This window comes from Scaptodrosophila lebanonensis, unplaced genomic scaffold (genome assembly GCF_003285725.1).
Source record: "Scaptodrosophila lebanonensis strain 11010-0011.00,11010-0021.00 unplaced genomic scaffold, SlebRS2 tig00000001-arrow-pilon, whole genome shotgun sequence".
NCBI lineage: Eukaryota > Metazoa > Arthropoda > Insecta > Diptera > Drosophilidae > Scaptodrosophila > Scaptodrosophila lebanonensis.
Window position 1 is genome coordinate 17019434 of NW_022060529.1, and position 18664 is coordinate 17038097.

Consider the following 18664-nt stretch of genomic DNA (forward strand, 5'->3'; position numbering starts at 1 on the left):
GTCAGGTTTGGTCGGAAATAAAAAAGGTAGGGATTGGAAAATCCCTACCCTCCGTAAACCTTGACGTAGATGTCGATGAGCTTAACAATAAGTTTGTAGATTTAGCAGTACCTGAAGTTCTCGAAAATGCGTATGCGAACCATACTTCGCTACTAAACTGTGATATTAGTTTTAGTTTTATGTGTGTACGTGAATGTGATGTTTTAGATGCTATCCTCAAGGTAAAGTCCAATGCGGTTGGTCTCGATGAAATTCATCCTAAATTTTTAAAATTGCTACTCCCCAAACTTTTAACGCATATAACATATATCTTTAACTCAGTGTTTACAACCTCGTGCTTTCCGTATAAATGGAAATTCGGGAAAATAATGCCAATACCTAAGGGAGGCAATGATTTTCGGCCTATTTCCATACTACCGTTCCTCTCAAAAGCATTTGAACACCTGATGACAAACCAAATTACTAACTTCATGGTAACAAACTCACTATTAAGCGACAAACAATCGGGCTTCAGGAAAAATAGAAGTTGTATAACTTCAATATTAAAATTACAGAGGACATTCGTGAGCAAATGGACAACAGTATGGTAACTTTTTTGACCCTTCTTGACTACTCAAAAGCTTTTGACACGGTAAATCATACCATACTCTGCACCAAACTTGAAAGACTCTATAACTTCTCTGACTCCGCTATACATCTAGTCCAATCATACCTGTCCTGTCGCCATCAAGCAGTCGTCACCTCGTGTAGTGTTTCGTCTTTTCTGTTAATAAAACGTGGAGTCCCACAGGGTTCAGTGCTAGGGCCCCTGCTATTTTCTATTTATGTTAATGACCTTCCATGTTCTGTGTCAAACTGCGATATTCACTTGTATGCAGATGATGTTCAGTTGTATGTTAGTCGTCCGTTAGATAGATTAAAAGAATGTGTACGTGCTTGTAATGACGATCTGTTGAAAATCAGTGAATGGGCGAGAATAAATGGTCTGGAAGTCAATCCGGAAAAATCTAAATGCCTGGTAATTTATAAAAAGAAAATTAACTTACTTAATCTAGAGAAATTACAACTGAAAGACAAACATATTGAATACGTAAGGCAGGCAAAAAATTTAGGGATAATCATTAATGAGACACTATCATGGCACAATCATGTTAATAATGCTGTAGGAAGAACGTATAGTGCACTTAGGTTTCTCTCTTTGACGCAGAATTTCCTCCCAGCCAAACTCAAGCTACTTATTGCTAAGACATACTTGATACCCTCACTATTTTATGGAGTAGAATTATTCGGAAACTGCGACGCCGTAAGCCAGAACAAACTAAAAGTAGCCTTTAACAGCATTGCACGTTATGTCTTTAATATTAAAAGAAGAGAATCCATAACGGAATACGCAAAACTAATTTTTAACTTGACTCTTAACTCCTGGATTAAACTTAGGACCCTAATTTTTATACACAGAACCATTACTCGAAAAGAGCCGAATTATTTGTATGACAAAATTTCATTTACCTCTTCAAGAAGAACAAATAATATAGTCTGCTTAAGATATAGATTATCTTGTTCCGAAAAACACTTTTTTATATTTGCTGTTCGTCTGTGGAACGAGTTACCGCATGGCTTAAAAACAATCAGCAATGAAACGCATTTTAGAAATAGAATTCACGCGCACTATCAAGAAAATACCTAAATGAAATAAAGTAAGAGCACAATATTAATACATTTACACTTAGTAGGCAACATTTTTGGTCAGATTATAAAATAATAATAATATTAATAATACGAACCAAATACACTTTAAATTTATGTATAATTAAAATGTATCTAATATAAATAGGTTAAGTACTTGAATTTTAATAATATCTAAGGAAATTTAATTAATGTGACTAGTGCATTAATTTATAAGAATCATTCTTGTAGCACTAGGAATAAATAAATAAATAAATAAATAAATAAATAATAAAAATCTGGCAAAAATTAAAGGCCGCAAAGAAAATAAATGTGACTTTTGGGCGCAATAAACGGGCAACAACAATAACAGTCAGGCAAATGCAAATGGCCAAATAGCTTGGGAAGCGACACAAATGAACTTAGTTATGTAACATAATTGACGACATTATTTCCCAGCAGGGCACACACACACATACACACTTATACTATATACAATAAGAAAACAAACTTACAGAAAATGCTAATGAAAAAATAGCCCAAAACAAGAATGAGGAGCAACAACAATGGCAACGAATGCCTGATATGGCCGATATGGCCGATGTCGCTGACTCACTGCGACGTATTAGTGAGCGGAAATACTCGTACCATGACATCCGGTTTGGAGGCCTACGTCAAAATTTGTTGAGTTGACCGAGAAAATAAAACAAAAACAAACACAAAGTGAAATCAAAAGAAAAACACACGCATCAGCAGGCACAAAACTCAGTCAACGTGAAGTTTTTCTTTTCTTTTTTACTGCCGCCTGCCATTACTGTCAAGGTTCGGACCACTTGCCTTCTGAGTCGAACGAGTGCAAGTGAAATATGACCGCCTTTGCTGGCGTAATGGCGGCCTGTCAGTGCAACCAAGTCGGCCACGTCGCTGCTGCCTCTTCCACGGGCAAAATTTAGCCTGCTCAGAAGCAATCAGTGTCAGTGCCAGTGCCAGGGGCAGAGCGAATGTCAGGCGCTCGTTTCGTGCACGAAACAAAAAAGGCAGGTTTATTTGCACAGCAGAAAAGCTAAAATACATAAACATAAACACACACACACACGCATACACAATCATGATGAGGCCCGGCAGGCTGGCAGGTTGGCAGGCAGGCAGGTAGCTGCAGTCTGTTTGAATCGGGACTGCAGGACCTGCTGCTTGCATTTATTCGTAGCCGAAGCCAACTGGCACAGCTCGCTGAAGCATTAAGTCAAACAGAAATTGATTTGTACGGCGATATTTCGCATTGCATATACAAGTATGCATGTACTGTGAAACATGGCTATGCTGGCCACCCACTATTCAATCCCTGCTGGCAGCCAATTAATCTGATTTGATTTACAATTTCGTCTTGGTTTTCGTTGCTTGTCTTCAACAAAATGATGCGTTTGCTCTGAGGAAAAATCAAGCAAATTGACGAGGTGCTGAGGGCAACATTGCAGGCTTTACTGTACAATTTGCACAGCTTTGAGTCCGCAGGCTCGTTAGTCAACAGGAAAATAATATACATATTGGTATAAATCTATACATACAGCAGAATACAATTCCTTCAATATACAAGTACATTTTCCGAACAAAGTCCACTTAAAACGATGTATGCAAAAATGAATTGTTAGCTTGTTAAGCAAGCAATTAGCATATTTTGAACAATTTGTTTTCCAAACTGTTGGGATAAATAACAGTTTATACTTCTCCAAAAGTTATTCCATTTGGAAAGTCTCTTAAAGTTTTTGTCCATAACATTTTCAAGAGTAACAGTCGATAGTGGATCAAAAAGTTTAGTTTTTGGCAGCAAAATAACTTGTTTCGAGAGTATTTAGTTTACAAATATTTTTCAGTTATCCTACAAAGCCCTTTAAAAGAAAACACTTTTCTTGAAAGACAAATACAAATTCGCATATTTAGGGATATTTTAAAATAGCAATCAGTAAAATCAAGTGATGAACACTTTAATTTTTAATGTAAGAAGATAACGTTTAACACCAATATATTATAACATAGTTTATTCCAGGAGCTATATTTATCAGGTTATATATTTCCGGTTAAATTCATGCAAACGACTATGCAAGTATTTCTTTTGTCCATAGTACTTAACATAATAATATTATAATTGCAATAGAAGTAGGCTGTTTCTCGAAAGAACCCAAATGTAGTTGAACATAAATTTGCATAGTAATATATTGATGGTTATTTTCACTGTAAGAGGAGTTTGGTTTCTTGACTCTTGAAGCTATAATGCGTCCTTTCATAGTGTTTTTACATTATATTTTAAAGTAGCAGCATACAAGTATAATATTTTGATAGATGGAAGATGATAAAAGCAGTTGTAAATTCAAATTCGGACGGCGGCATTTATTTAATAAACTAGATTTAAGACGTATATTTCAGGCATATTTCATGTTATTTATATAAATATTTAGAGCGAACAAAAGCACTAAATAATTTCTTTTGACTCTGCGCCGATGCAAATCTGTGCCTGTCCGGTCGCCGCAGACCACCCAAACTAATAGTATTTTATGGCCATAGATACATGCATCATATTTCATCATCATTCATCATTTTCGTCCAGAAGCGAAATGTTGCATTCGGCGATTATAACGGAGAGTATGTTAAATCAAATCAACTTTACTTAATACTTAATACAAGATAAGATAGAAGATAAGTCAATATCACCATGTCTGACAGCCATGAGAAATTATAGTTGTTAGAATTTTAAAATTTGGTATACACGTACTCCTACAAGAAAGCAATAGATTTGCCTTTTCCCCTGTCCTTATTTATAGTTTCGGTGTTTTCCTTAGCTCCCGTAAATTATGAATTTTACGAAATTCTGTGAAAATTAAATGGGTCTCCCCTTAATGAAGTTATGTCAATTATACTCCTTTTCTCCCTTTCTGATAGGATGATGCTGAAGCCCCACTTCACACACAAGCATAGACACAAGTCTTACTTTGAATTATGCAAGTGCAAAAAAAAATCAATATTGGCATTCTATTTATAAATATAATTAATTGAAATGTGTTTATCAATGAGTATATTGTTTATGTCAATTAAAATTTGTTGCACTTCCAATTTTCTTAGGATACATCAGATATAACAAATGAAAGCCCTGTGTTAGTATAATGTTACAAATGTAAGACTGCAAAATAATAATATTTTTAATGAATTTCCCCAGAACAATAAACATTTATCCGCACAATAAGTACGTACGTGTACCAAGTACAGTGACAACAAAAGCCCCCGCAGCCCGGCAGTCGCCATACAAGTAAAGATGGCAAACAGTGCAAAAAAAAAGGGGGCGAGAAAAGTTTTGCATTTCGCGCTTCACGCTCATCGTAAATAATTCAAAACTTTCAACGTGCTCGCCACCCCCACCTCTACCTCCACCTCCACTCCGCAACAAGCAGGCATACATATTTGCAATGCCTGGGCGTTGACGGCGCGGTCGACGTCGGCGTCAGCAGTCGCAGCGACGTCGCGACGTCGGCAGCGGCATCTCACATGTCACAAGTTAAATGAGTTCGCCCTCTGCTCCACTTTATGTTGCTTCAGGTAGTTGAAAGAAATTTGCGCGTCACTTGAATCAGCCCGGGGGTGGGGGTTGAAAGGAGAGAGAGAGAAGAAAAAACACAAAAAACCATATAAAAATACGGTGAAAGTTTCGAGTGCATAAAATATGCGGGGATATGCGAGGGGAAGAGAAGGAAGAGTCGCATTTTACAGGCACTTTGGCAGGCGACACATTGACAAAGTGAACGAGCGTGTTATTGAAGACATATTTTGAATAAATATTGCTATAGTTGTTGTTTGAGGTGCGTGATATGCAAAACAAACTAAGCAGTCCAAATTAAACTTAAAGGGGAAGCCAAATGGATGACTTCCAAATGCGGGCGTAAATACACAAATACTACATATACATACATATGTATATACATACATACATATGTAGATAGATACTCGTATGTATGTATAAGGTGTCATGTGCAGATTTGTGCTTAAATTTGTTTGCCACGCTTTCGATACATACAGCGCATTTGGTTTTTGACGAACCCTTACTTCAAGGTAACACACATACATGCACCTACATATACACGCTTGTATGCACATATGCATGTACATATGTATAGAAGAACATTCGGTTCCAAGTGTGTGTCTGCGTTGTGTTGCTTGAAAGTTCAGTTTCGCATTAGATTATTATGCAGCTAGCAAGCAGCTCAAATATGCTCTGTGTGTGACACAGCATGCGGGCTGTCGTGGAGGGAGCAATTGGGGGAGAGGAGCGAGGAGCGTTGGACAGGACACATGCTGTGCAACAATTTCTGCGGCATACTTCCTCGCGCATAAGAAAAATTATATGGTAATAAGTTGTATGCATGCGCATAGGATGTGAAACATGTTTTTACTCCAGCAGCACCACCAACAGCGGCATCTTTGATGTTCCTTGACACACACACTCAAGTACTATGTATGTATGTAGGTGGATGTGTACTTGGTGTTCTTGGATGTGCTGTGTGCGTGTGTATGTGTGGTTGTCTGTCACTCCAATTTCAACGGTGGCAGATAGAAAAAGTGGTTAACGACCCATTCGTGCGTTAAAGTTATGGCAAATGTTGTTAAAGTTTAACGTGCCATTTCATATTGTTTCGTTCTGGTGCAGTGTTGTCAAATGTCTGCAACTGTCAAAATAATATTTTACCACAATTGCACACACTTACATTTTGTTTGATGTTTCAACACTAAGTTTTACAACTATGGTTGGCCATTTATTTGAAATTTCTTCACCTTATTGTGCAAATTTTAAAATGCATTTACGTAAAAAAGATATTATTTTATAATTATTGTAATAAAATATTTAACAACTCTACTTTATTATTTGTTTGAAACGAATTTTCTTAATACTTAGTATGTCTGTAGCTTTTTTACACCACAACGAACAAATAATTTCATCTGCTTTAAATTGAATCTCTGCTTTTCTAAATGAGCAGTTTATCATTGAATTTACGAACTTAACAAAATTAGACAAGCACTCCCATCACGCACCCAATTGCAAAACTCAAACTCAATTTACCAAAATTACTAAATTGCAACCAATAAGAAAGAAAAGAAAACACTCCAAAAATTGTTTATCAATTTTTAACGGGACTATCGTAAATACCAATGTAAACTTTTTTTATTGAAGTAATATAATAATAATTAATAATCAAACATTAAAATAATGTGTTAAATTATATCTTCATTTATTTGTATAATTACAAACATTTTTGACCCATAGTGTGTGTTCGGAATTTGTTGGTTTCGTGTCCATAGTACTTAACAGAATAATAAAATATTTTCAATCGAAGTAGGCTGTTTTTCCAAGGAACCCAAAAGCAGCTGAACATCAATTTTAGTTCAGTGGGCTGCCTTGTGCAGCCAACAACTCATTTAATTTTCTATTTTTTGTTTGTTTGAAACCATTTTTATATACAGTAAACAACTTGAAAAAAAAAACTTTTTATTTAATGAACTATAAGTTCAAATACTCTGGTTAGCTTGTTTGAATAAAAATTATTTTAATCCAACGATGTAAGCGGTAAATATTATTGATTTACTGTTGTAAGATCATATGTTTTCACTTAACTTACTATTTTCACTTATTATCATTTTCATATTTTTTGACTTATCACTTTTTTCTTCTGACCTAAAATTTATCTACCTTTTTTTTTATTACTTACAGTGGGCTATTTCAGGAATCCATAGATTCTGCCCCGTAGTAGATTTATTTTTAAGTTTTGATTAATTATTTAAGCGACTCTGGCTTGATTTTTTCATTTCAACTTCTCTTTGGCACGATATTTGCTTAATTGGTCGCTTGTTTCGAAGTGAAGGCATAGAGTCATGTTTTTTTGTCAGTGTAGTCATAAAGCATTAGCTTATGATTTTTGGAACTAAACGAGATTATAGTTTAACGAGGCATAAAACTTCTCTTAAAATACCGTTGGTTGATCCATTAGAAATACCAACAGCATGTAAGTAGTTATCAATTGAAGATTATGAAGCACCAAATTCCTGATTTTCTTAACGTGTTGCTTATCGGTTGATGGCCTTCGTCATCTTGGATGTTGTTCGTTGTTAACCCGCTTTGACCATTTCATGCCAGTCATAAACTTGAGCTTTTAACTTAGCTTGTTTGATGATATAATTTTATATAACTGACCGATCTTATCACATTATTTAAAGGAAAGCACGATTTTTACATAAAGGCTGAATTCTCTGGAATAATCTATATTTTTTCCAAGATGTGCAAACTAATAATGTATTTTCGAAATGAAATTGTAGACCTTAGTCCTGACCCTGATTACATTGGTTGATAACTTAAGCAGTTAATCAGTATTTCATGAAAACTCTCACCAATTTTGTATTCTTTGAAAATTCTTAACATTAATTGCTTATTAAGTTACGCTAATTAATAACAAAAATGAGCTTTAATTAATCCATTATGTAACTACTTTACAAAGTATTTGCAGTATTTATTTATTTATTTAAAGAAGATGGCACACTACTTTATTATCTGGCGCCAGTTTTTATTTTTCACAACTTGGACTTTTAATTAAAATTCAATCAGCGTGAAGCTGCTGAGTGATGGAATGGGGAATAATGAACAAACAGAACCTGAAGGACATGACGCCTCGGGCTTTAATTGCACGCTTGTGCAATTAATAATTATGATAAATGGCATGCCCAATATTTTCGAATTAAGGATAAAGGTATTCAATCAAAGACAATGCACATAAGAAGACTCCACGTCCAATGAGATAAAATTAACATTTGTCCAAATGCACATGTATAGTTATTTATAATACCAAGTCTTGTTTGCGAACCAGCTTACCTCGCTTGGAGGTCTGTCTGAAGGTTACTCTCTTGTGAAATTTGTGGGGAGATAAGAAATCGAACTTTGTCATTTGACTGGGTTTTTATTTTCCCCAGAGCAATAGTGAAAATCAAATTGCAAAAGCAGTAGATAGATTGATAAAATGAGAGAAAATTGTTGAACATTCAGAATGCATTGAAAAACTTCAATTTAATTTAAATTTAAATGTGCCACAAATATTTTCGCAATCAGTCGTTCAAAACGCTCGAAAAAGTCTAAAATGCACATCGCACACTTTTGTGCGAAAAGTTAATTAGTTTTATGCACAACCTTTGTTGGTGCACAGACGAAGAAAGAAGTTGCCAGAAAAACAGAGGAATGTGGCATAAAAAAGAAAAACTTTGCACATTTCCGTGCAAGGACATGCGTGACGTCTTCGGCTTCCCTTGTGTCTTCAGCTTTCACACTTTCCGCTTTCTTTACAAGTATACTCATTGTTTGTATGGGGAGCTCGAGTAAAATACGAACAAATTGCTTTGGCATACATTAAAAAAAAAAGGTTGGGGAATACCAAATAATAGCGAATTAATCCGAGTACAAAGAACATGTCATGATTAGCATTTTAAGGCGTTATGATTTTGGCCTTTGGCTGAGTTTTTTTGTTAGTTGAAAAATTATTATTTTTACAGGGAGCTCCAAGGCTTCCAACTCAAGGCACATCTAGCTATAATTAGACGAGCAATTATGGCGTAAAAATTCAATTTTCCACCGCAGGCAATTTTATTTAATAGCAAGTAGCGTGTCGATTATATTTTTTAAGAAAAATTTAAAACAATGGCGTTGCATTGGCCATTTCGCATATTTATTGGCTCATCAGGCTCTCTGCTCGAAATCCAGCCAAATACCACCTTTGAGCGTGGCCATGAAAAACGTGTCATCCAAGCGATTATCCTTGCGTGTGCGCGGATTAACTTTAATGTTAAAATGACGCACGACTTCCACTAATGCCGCCTTCGTTTGTGTGAGTGCAAAGCGCATGCCTGTAGGCAGAGGTAATATATGTTTTTAGAGTTTCTACCTACTATGTAGGTCACCCACCTAGACACACGCGCGGCCCACTGCCAAATCCGAAGTATAGGCCCTGGTCACGATATTTGCGCACGCCACCGTTCGCCTCCAAGAAGCGCTCCGGCATAAATTCCTCTGGCTGCTCGTAGAAGTCCGGATCATGATGCAGGGAGTGCACGGGTACGATGACTACATCACCCGGCAAAACGCGCACGCTAACGCCATCTTTGTTGACAAAATCAAACGGCTCCGTGACCAACTTGCGGGCTACCAACAATGGCGAGAATATTCGCAGCGTCTCTGCAGATGAATTATATGAATATGAATCGATTGTTTGGAGTTAGAATGAATAGTAACATGTATTATATTATTATACCCACCATGAATGCATGCATCGAGGAAAGGCAGTTCACTCAACTGCTCAAAATCCAGCGGTGATGTGCCTACTTCTTCGAAGAGCTTCTGCTGCGCTTCGGGATTACGGCCCAGTAGCAAGAGGGTGTGCGCTATTACCAACGCAGTAGTCTCAAAGCCATCAGTAAGGAAGGTGATGGTGTGGGAGGTCACCTCCAATACGTTAAGTTCCTTTTTGTCCTGCAACTGCAGTATGTAGTTGAGAAAATCTAGACGATCGCGTGGCCCACTCTGCCGCCTTAACGAAATGCATTTATCCATCAGATCAAAGAAGAACTCCTCCACCTCCTTTGAAAACAGCGGCACGGAGAAGAACTTGCTTATAGGGGGCCAAAAATTAGCCATCGTTTGAAACAATATGAATCCGAAGGACTGCTCGAACACCCGCTTGATCATGCCCACCAAGGGCATTGGCTTCTCAGTAAAACTTTGCGCCGAAATTCCGAGCACACAATCGGACACCACTTCGGTGGTATAGGAAAGGCACAATTGTTTGGCATCCACGCCATCGGTGGACGCCATTTGGCGCTGACGATTAATATACTCTACAAATTTGTGGCACACAGATTTCGTGACGGGATAGACGGCATTTATCTGGAAATGTTTACAAATTAATGTTTAAAATGAATGGAGAACTTTGGGAATAGTTTCGTTTATTTATTTACACGATTGGCACTCAGTCCGGGTGTTATTTCAGCGCGTCGCTCTTTCCACTGCTCACCCGTCAATATGAACGGATTGTTGGATAAGATCTTATCGGTTTTTTCATTTGTCTGGAGTGCAAGTATTAGTATGAAAAGTAAGATGTTACTGATATATACTTGTATTACATTATAGATATGACTTACAAATCTACCAAATTCATTGTCATGGAAACTGCGAAATTCAGTAACAAACACTTGGTGCGCATATTCCGGAGTCAAGACCATCAACTGAGGCACTCGCGTGTTCATAACGCCCACAATGTTATCCGTATTCTTGTATTTGCTAAATAGAATGGGCAATTAATATACATATAATCCAATGGTAAACAATTTCTTTCAACTTAAGATACCAATTATGTCAGGGGTTTCTCTTAAGTTGACAATAAGACTTATACGTGTTCTGCTTAAACTTATAATTTATCTGCTTGATTGAATGTAGTTGCAATTTAAGTTAAAATTAAACTACATTTTCATTTAAAGAGTAAACTGGTAGTTTTTATATGTAGTTCGCTTCGATTTTTGGGGGCACTGCTCTATACAATATTTCTCATAATAAAACATTTCGGAAGACTACGATAATGCGATGAAATGTCAAATTTCATCACAATAAATACATTATATATATATATTAAATATAAATAAATTAATAAATAAAATATAATAAATTAATTACAACATTTCTAAATTTAAGTACTAAATTTAATACTTAATTGTTTTGCTTTATCTTAAGCAAAAACTGCAATCATTACAGCATTAACGTGGTTGTGATTGAAGCCAGAGGCTTCTCTAATTTTTAAGATATTAGTCGTACTTTTTTGTTTTTGCTTCTTTATTGATTGCATTCAATTGTGTTATGAATATATAGATTTACCCGTACATTGATATTATCAATCAATTAAGTCCACTTAGTAATTGACACAAAAGTACATCGACATACTTCTCAATTATAGTATATGTACTTGGGAATTCTATATTATTTTTCTGTCGCTTTTCAATTTGAAGCTAACAAACTAGATTCCAAAAAACACATTCTCAAATAATACTTAATCATCATAATTGATCCAGAATTTCACGTTCTTGTTTTCTCTGAGTGTAGTTGATTTCTACTTGCATATACTATAATATTTTTTTTTAATACAATTCAAAAAACTTTCACATCGCTCAAGTAAGCATTTACCGATATATATCGTCGATATCGTAGACTACATTCCGCTTTTGTGTGAAAATGCTGGGGAAGCTGCCCACAAACGGAGAGGACTTGGCCGTTTTAATGCCGCGCTTCTGCCAGTAATTAAAGTTCCATATGAGAAACACGTAGATCAGGGCCGCGAGTACTGCCAGAGCCAGTAGCGTGGCAAAAATTGGACACATTTTTTTCAACCGCACAGCAACGCTGACGAAATGAAACTGATTACTGCTATATGGGTTGGCTGACTGACTGGTTGGGTGGCTGAATGGGTGCTCTACTGTGCAATTGCCGTATATTCAATTGATAAAGATGAGAGCAGTATTTTATAAATTTATCAATTGTATGAGCTTATGCACAGCGCGATGTTGTCTGTTTGAACAGAATACGAAACAGAAATTCATTTTATGCTTATCAGCATGGTTTGATTGTTCATATCACCTGAAAATAGCTTAGAAACCGATAACCTCTAAACTGATCTGATTGTTGCAGTCAAGGGCGTAGCCAGCTTTTACCAAAGGGGGGGCCCAAAAAATTAAAATTTTGATTAAATAATGCCCGATGCATTTAAAAAATAATTTATGCATATGATCGATGAAAAAACTTCAACAAATCCAACGCAGATCCATCTTAAGGCGAAATAGTGCGTCATAATAATGAACGTGTGGTCGACTTTATATGGAAAATTTTTGTCTAGGGGGGGGGGGGGGGGGGGTGCAACGGCCCATCCCCCTGCGTACGCCCTTGGTTGCAGTATAATTATACCCTGTACCCGTAGGGTAAAAAGGGTATATTAGGTTTGTGCAAAGTATGTAACATACAGAAGGAAGCATCTCCGACCCCATAAAGTATATATATTCTTGATCAGCATGACGAGAGAAATCGATCTAGACATGTCCGTCCGTCTGTCCGTCTGTCCGTCTGTCCGTCCGTCTGTCCGTCTGGATGAACGCGAGGATCTCAGAAACTATAAAAGCTAGAATAACCAGTTGGCATCCAGATTCTCCTAGGTCCGAGTAAGGACGAGTTTATTTTTTTTTTTTTAATTTTCCCCCCCTTCCCCCGCTGCAGAATTTCGTCAATAGCGTCCACATTTCAAATGCTACCTAAACCAAACTTTGCACACATAATTCATATATAATTATCTATTGTTGTTCAAAATTTTATTCAATTCGGTTAATTCTAAGAAAAGTTATTAGCGAAACAAATTCTCGCCAGTACAACCCCACCAAACTGCAGCAACAAGTTCGCTCTTCTTCTTCCTCTTTTTGCTGCTGCTATGGGCGCATATAACTCAGTGAGGGAAGTTTACCTGGGTACAGGGTATTACACTGTCGGGCTTGCTCGACTGTAGCGTTCTCTCTTGTTTGTTTTTGCTTCTTTATTGATTGCATTCAATTGTGTTATGAATATATAGATTTACCCGTACATTGATATTATCAATCAATTAAGTCCACTTAGTAATTGACAAAAAAGTACATCGACATACTTCTCAATTATAGTATATGTACTTGGGAATTCTATATTATTTTTCTGTCGCTTTTCAATTTGAAGCTAACAAACTAGATTCCAAAAAACACATTCTCAAATAATACTTAATCATCATAATTGATCCAGAATTTCACGTTCTTGTTTTCTCTGAGTGTAGTTGATTTCTACTTGCATATACTATAATATTTTTTTTTAATACAATTCAAAAAACTTTCACATCGCTCAAGTAAGCATTTACCGATATATATCGTCGATATCGTAGACTACATTCCGCTTTTGTGTGAAAATGCTGGGGAAGCTGCCCACAAACGGAGAGGACTTGGCCGTTTTAATGCCGCGCTTCTGCCAGTAATTAAAGTTCCATATGAGAAACACGTAGATCAGGGCCGCGAGTACTGCCAGAGCCAGTAGCGTGGCAAAAATTGGACACATTCTTTTAAACCGCACAGCAACGCTGACGAAATGAAACTGATTACTGCTATATGGGTTGGCTGACTGACTGGTTGGGTGGTTGAATGGGTGCTCTACTGTGCAATTGCCGTATATTCAATTGATAAAGATGAGAGCAGTATTTTATAAATTTATCAATTGTATGAGCTTATGCACAGCGCGATGTTGTCTGTTTGAACAGAATACGAAACAGAAATTCATTTTATGCTTATCAGCATGGTTTGATTGTTCATATCACCTGAAAATAGCTTAGAAACCGATAACCTCTAAACTGATCTGATTGTTGCAGTCAAGGGCGTAGCCAGCTTTTACCAAAGGGGGGGCCCAAAAAATTAAAATTTTGATTAAATAATGCCCGATGCATTTAAAAAATAATTTATGCATATGATCGATGAAAAAACTTCAACAAATCCAACGCAGATCCATCTTAAGGCGAAATAGTGCGTCATAATAATGAACGTGTGGTCGACTTTATATGGAAAATTTTTGTCTAGGGGGGAAGGGGGGGCAACGGCCCATCCCCCTGCGTACGCCCTTGGTTGCAGTATAATTTTGTTTTTCATAAAGTATGAGTTCAACTTAATTGATTTACAAGTATGTAAATTTGTGTGAGCTTGAACTTAACTTGAACTTGAATGCTAATTTGAGATACTTCTGTTTACGAATGAAAACAGAGAGTAGCAAGAGAATAATAACAGAGATTTTGAGAAATTCACTCCCCACCTATCTAACACGACATTCAATGCTATTGTGGATGATGCCAGGCCCCTCTAAGCAATCCAATCCAATTGATAAACAAGTACTATATATCATATATCTGTAGTGCATCCAAGCACTAATACCTAATACTTAGTAGGGACTTAACAGGGACACAATCAGCTCAGAGAATTTCTGCACCAAGTAAAGCAAAATATATTGTTTTATGTCTGATTTTCAAATCTCAAAAACTCTTATACTGTTTCTGGTTTCACTCGCCCTTTAACATTACTCTTTTTTTTTTGATTAATATCGTTTTATTTAGTTACTTTTCGTGTTTGTTATGCTATTGAAGTATTATTTTCTGAAGTGATAATTGAAATCCATTAACCGACAATTCATATGCGTAACTAATCTAAGCAGCAGAACTTCTAAAAAAGTTTGATTTCTAATACAACTATGTATATATTTATCGCATTTGGAAATCAATTTTTAGGAAAGTCTTTAAGTATTTGAGAATTAATTTAGAAAATATTTGTTGGCATCAGAACAAGCCATTTTTACATCAGGCATTCCCCATAGGTACATCTTTCAACCCATTACACTCCATTATTTATATTAACGCGCCATTTAACTCATTCCCTAAACCGCAAAATTATGCTAAAAATACACTTTCTAGGTACTTTAGTTGAATTCCCAAGCCCCACAAATGGCATTAGCCAATTAAAAATGGCGCGCTCACACACACACACACACACACACACACACAGATATATACACACAAACACGAACAAGTTAATGAAATTTTCATATGGGTCAGCAAGGATTTAAAGTGTGACAGCGTTTAAAATGTACAGACAATGTGGCTGCGGGTTGGTAGCTGTTGACCAAATGCCAAAAACGTCCGAATGACTGCGCGGCAATTAAAAATCAACAATGAGAGCCGCAACGGCAACGCGACGAAGTAAGCAATTACAGACAATTAGGATACAGTATATACATTCAAATATACATACTATGAAAAGGGATTTGTGCAGCAATGGGCGGTCCGAAGCCCAATCAATTCAATGCAAATGCAGTGCAAATATTTCCACAATAGGCAACAAAAATATTTAGACAAAATGCGGCAGACTGGCCAGAATGTCCAATGATAATTGAGGTTGAGGGAAGTGTAAAAGTTAGTTGGGGGAAATCAATATGGTGTCGATGGAAATAACATTATGATGGGCGCGGTTCAGAGCTGAGTAACCGGCCGGTAGAGGTTAGAGATCCGTTTGCCTTCGTGTGGTATTATTTTCAAGCGCACATAAAATTCTCAACAAATACAAGTTACAGGCGCTCTTTTGCCATTTCACACACACACACACATCCCCCTGTCAGTGGCTATTTGTATTGGCTGATTAAACCATGTCCGTTGCCCATATCCGCAGTTCAACCGCACAGCCGGCTGACTGCATGGCAGATGTTTGCCTTCGATTTGTAAAGCGCGCGTTTTACACGCGTTTCCGGTGCGACTATAAACGCTCATAAATATTTGAGTGGTTGGGGAAGAGTTTCACACATGCCCGGGAGAAATCGACCGCTTCACTATTATACTATATAATTTATACATGTTGCAACTGACTTAAATCAAGCCAACTTGTCTGCTAATTTCAAGTCAAATAAATTACATTTGCCATTTGTTTCATTTGCCAGCTTTGCCAGCTGCCCCAATTTTTATTTTCAACTCTGTGTTTGTTCTTATTCTCTTTTTTTTTTATTTTAGTTTAGCCATGTTCTCTGCTCATACACACTTAACCCTATTTTAGCCATGCTCAGTGAAATGACCAGAGGCGAGCATTCCATGACCCGGACAGTCCGGTTAGGCACCACTTGGCCTGGCGCCGCTACGGAACTCGAAAGCGAAAAAAAAACAACATGGTTGAAAAATGTTAAAAAGTGTTAACAAGCAGCGCATAAATAATTAATTAAGTCACTCTTTTCCACTGCTTGTGTTGCTGTTGCCTTTACCCTTTCGTGTTTGTGTGTTCTTCCCCTTGTTGGCTGTCTGTGCTGCATTTTGCATTTTGCGATTTGTCTTATTTAAAGCAAGGCCCGCATCAAGTTTATGCTCACGATCTGTTCAAAAACATCAACGCAAATTATACTATATGTACTAATTGATAGTTAAATTTATACGCAATGCAAATGGCACAAATTTCCAAATAAAACCATAAGTGTGTGTGTGAGTGTGATTTTAAATGTTGCCCAATTATTCAATCAATATACTTGTATGCTCATAAATATTTCAGTCTCTTAACCTACTTAGCAAGAATATTGCCTCGCTATGAATGCCTGAGTAGTTGATATGAAAATAATTGCTTCAATTCTCTCAATTTCTGAGCTAAACTCTTATGCATACATTTGTTTATTTATATACACTCGTCGATATAAATATGTATGTTTGTGTGGTTATAAAAGCTGAAAGCTGTCATTAGCCTAATTGTTATAAAGCATATGGAAACAGGTGTTTCGGCGCCACGCATCTAGATATATACACCGAGCTAAAGTATGAACATACTCGTAGCTTCATTCGATTATTTGCCCACGGCTAGAAATATTCGCAGGGCTATTGGATGGAAAACTTTTAAATGGACTACTTTATTTACTTGTGTTTTGTGTCTACAGCACCTACCTACCTATTGGAACAAAGTTATTCATCCATAAGTCCATAGTAATGTCAGGCTGGTGCTGATGTTTAAATAGAGTTTAAATTGTAAAATACAAATTAATTATAAAATATTTAATTATTTGCATTAGGTGTTGTAGTCAGAAGTAGCTCTAAGAAACTACAAATTCATGTTCCTGCCTAGAGAGAGCCCGAGAGTTATGGAGGAATTTTAAATTCCTATATATTGTAACTGCTTTGTAGCGGATAAAGAAAAAAATGAGCTAAGTAGAACAAATATTTCACTGTTTAGTGCTACCATAGAAACAAATACTTACTCTCCATTTGATGGTACATACTTGTACTATTTATACGTATACATTTATAAATAATATATCAAAACAAAATTTTCACTTTCAAATGGACAAATGTTAGAAATAAATACATTTAATATCCATGTTATTGACTCAGAAATAAATTGACAAATTTCCCACAAGCAGCACTTCAAAAGCAATACTTATTGAATCAATAATCAATGAATAAAAATGCGGTAGAAAATCATATTTTGAAATGCAATTAAATGTACAAAATGTGGTTTTGCTGTTGTATTTATGCGTCTAAAAATTGTTTGCCATTCCACAGAGGAAATTCTTGATTAACAAAAACTGCATTTTTATTGAAAGCAATTTTTGTGGCAGCTGCTAAAATAACATTCAGCTTAATTGAGGTAAAAGTTCTTTCTTTAACAAATTCAAATATTAACTATGTCACAGATATGTGAATTCTGTCTCTGCATTGAAATAAACCGGAATTTACTCGAAGCAATATAAATTCATTTTTATTGGTGTGCGATTTCTATTGAAAATTCTAACTAGCCAATTTCGATTTGTAATCTGCATGAGAAGAAAATGTGGAATAAATATTTATAATAGAAAAGAGACAATTGAAGCTCCGCATTTTGCCGATCTTTCTGCTGAATTGTTCCGAATTGTAATTGTTGTCGCGAATATTTCATGCAAAAATGCCAAGTTTGTTAGAGGAGGTAATCAATTAATTGCACAGGAACATAATATATATTTATATACCATATACATATATAATACTCGGAAGCATTTAACCACAACCAGACCTAAAGAAAATTTCAAAAATGTTGAAAAGGTTGAATCAAATATTGTAAACATATATTCTTAAATACTCGAATGTTATAAGTAGTTTCTTATATGTACTTAACCAATTGCAAAATTGTTGATTTATTCATTGTTGATTCTTACGCAGCCTACAAGAAAGTCCTTCCAGTTTTGAAAGAAAAGCTGCTTACAATTTTCGACACGCAACCAATAATGATGTGATCATTTTATAGGCATTAATAATTTAAATAACATCAAAATGGTTATTTGTTGTAGTCTTTCGTGTACATCAGCGGATTGAGATCTAAGAATAATGTGATGGGAATGTATATT

General features: G+C 36.1%; 2 protein-coding genes across 2 annotated transcripts in view; one reads left to right on the forward strand and one right to left on the reverse strand.

Annotated features, from left to right (window-relative positions):
* The window catches only part of LOC115627836 (ataxin-2 homolog), a 54680-nt gene that overhangs the window by 20358 nt on the left and 15658 nt on the right, over positions 1–18664 (forward strand). The window lies entirely within an intron of this gene.
* LOC115634140 (probable cytochrome P450 28d1) lies at positions 9291–12122 on the reverse strand. Its single transcript, XM_030531715.1, has 6 exons — positions 11912–12122; positions 10879–11017; positions 10696–10803; positions 9997–10624; positions 9647–9916; positions 9291–9588 (listed from the first exon to the last, which is right to left on the reverse strand). The coding sequence occupies exons 1-6, from the start codon at positions 12103–12105 to the stop codon at positions 9422–9424; spliced, it is 1506 nt and encodes a 501-aa protein (XP_030387575.1). The 5' UTR covers positions 12106–12122; the 3' UTR covers positions 9291–9421.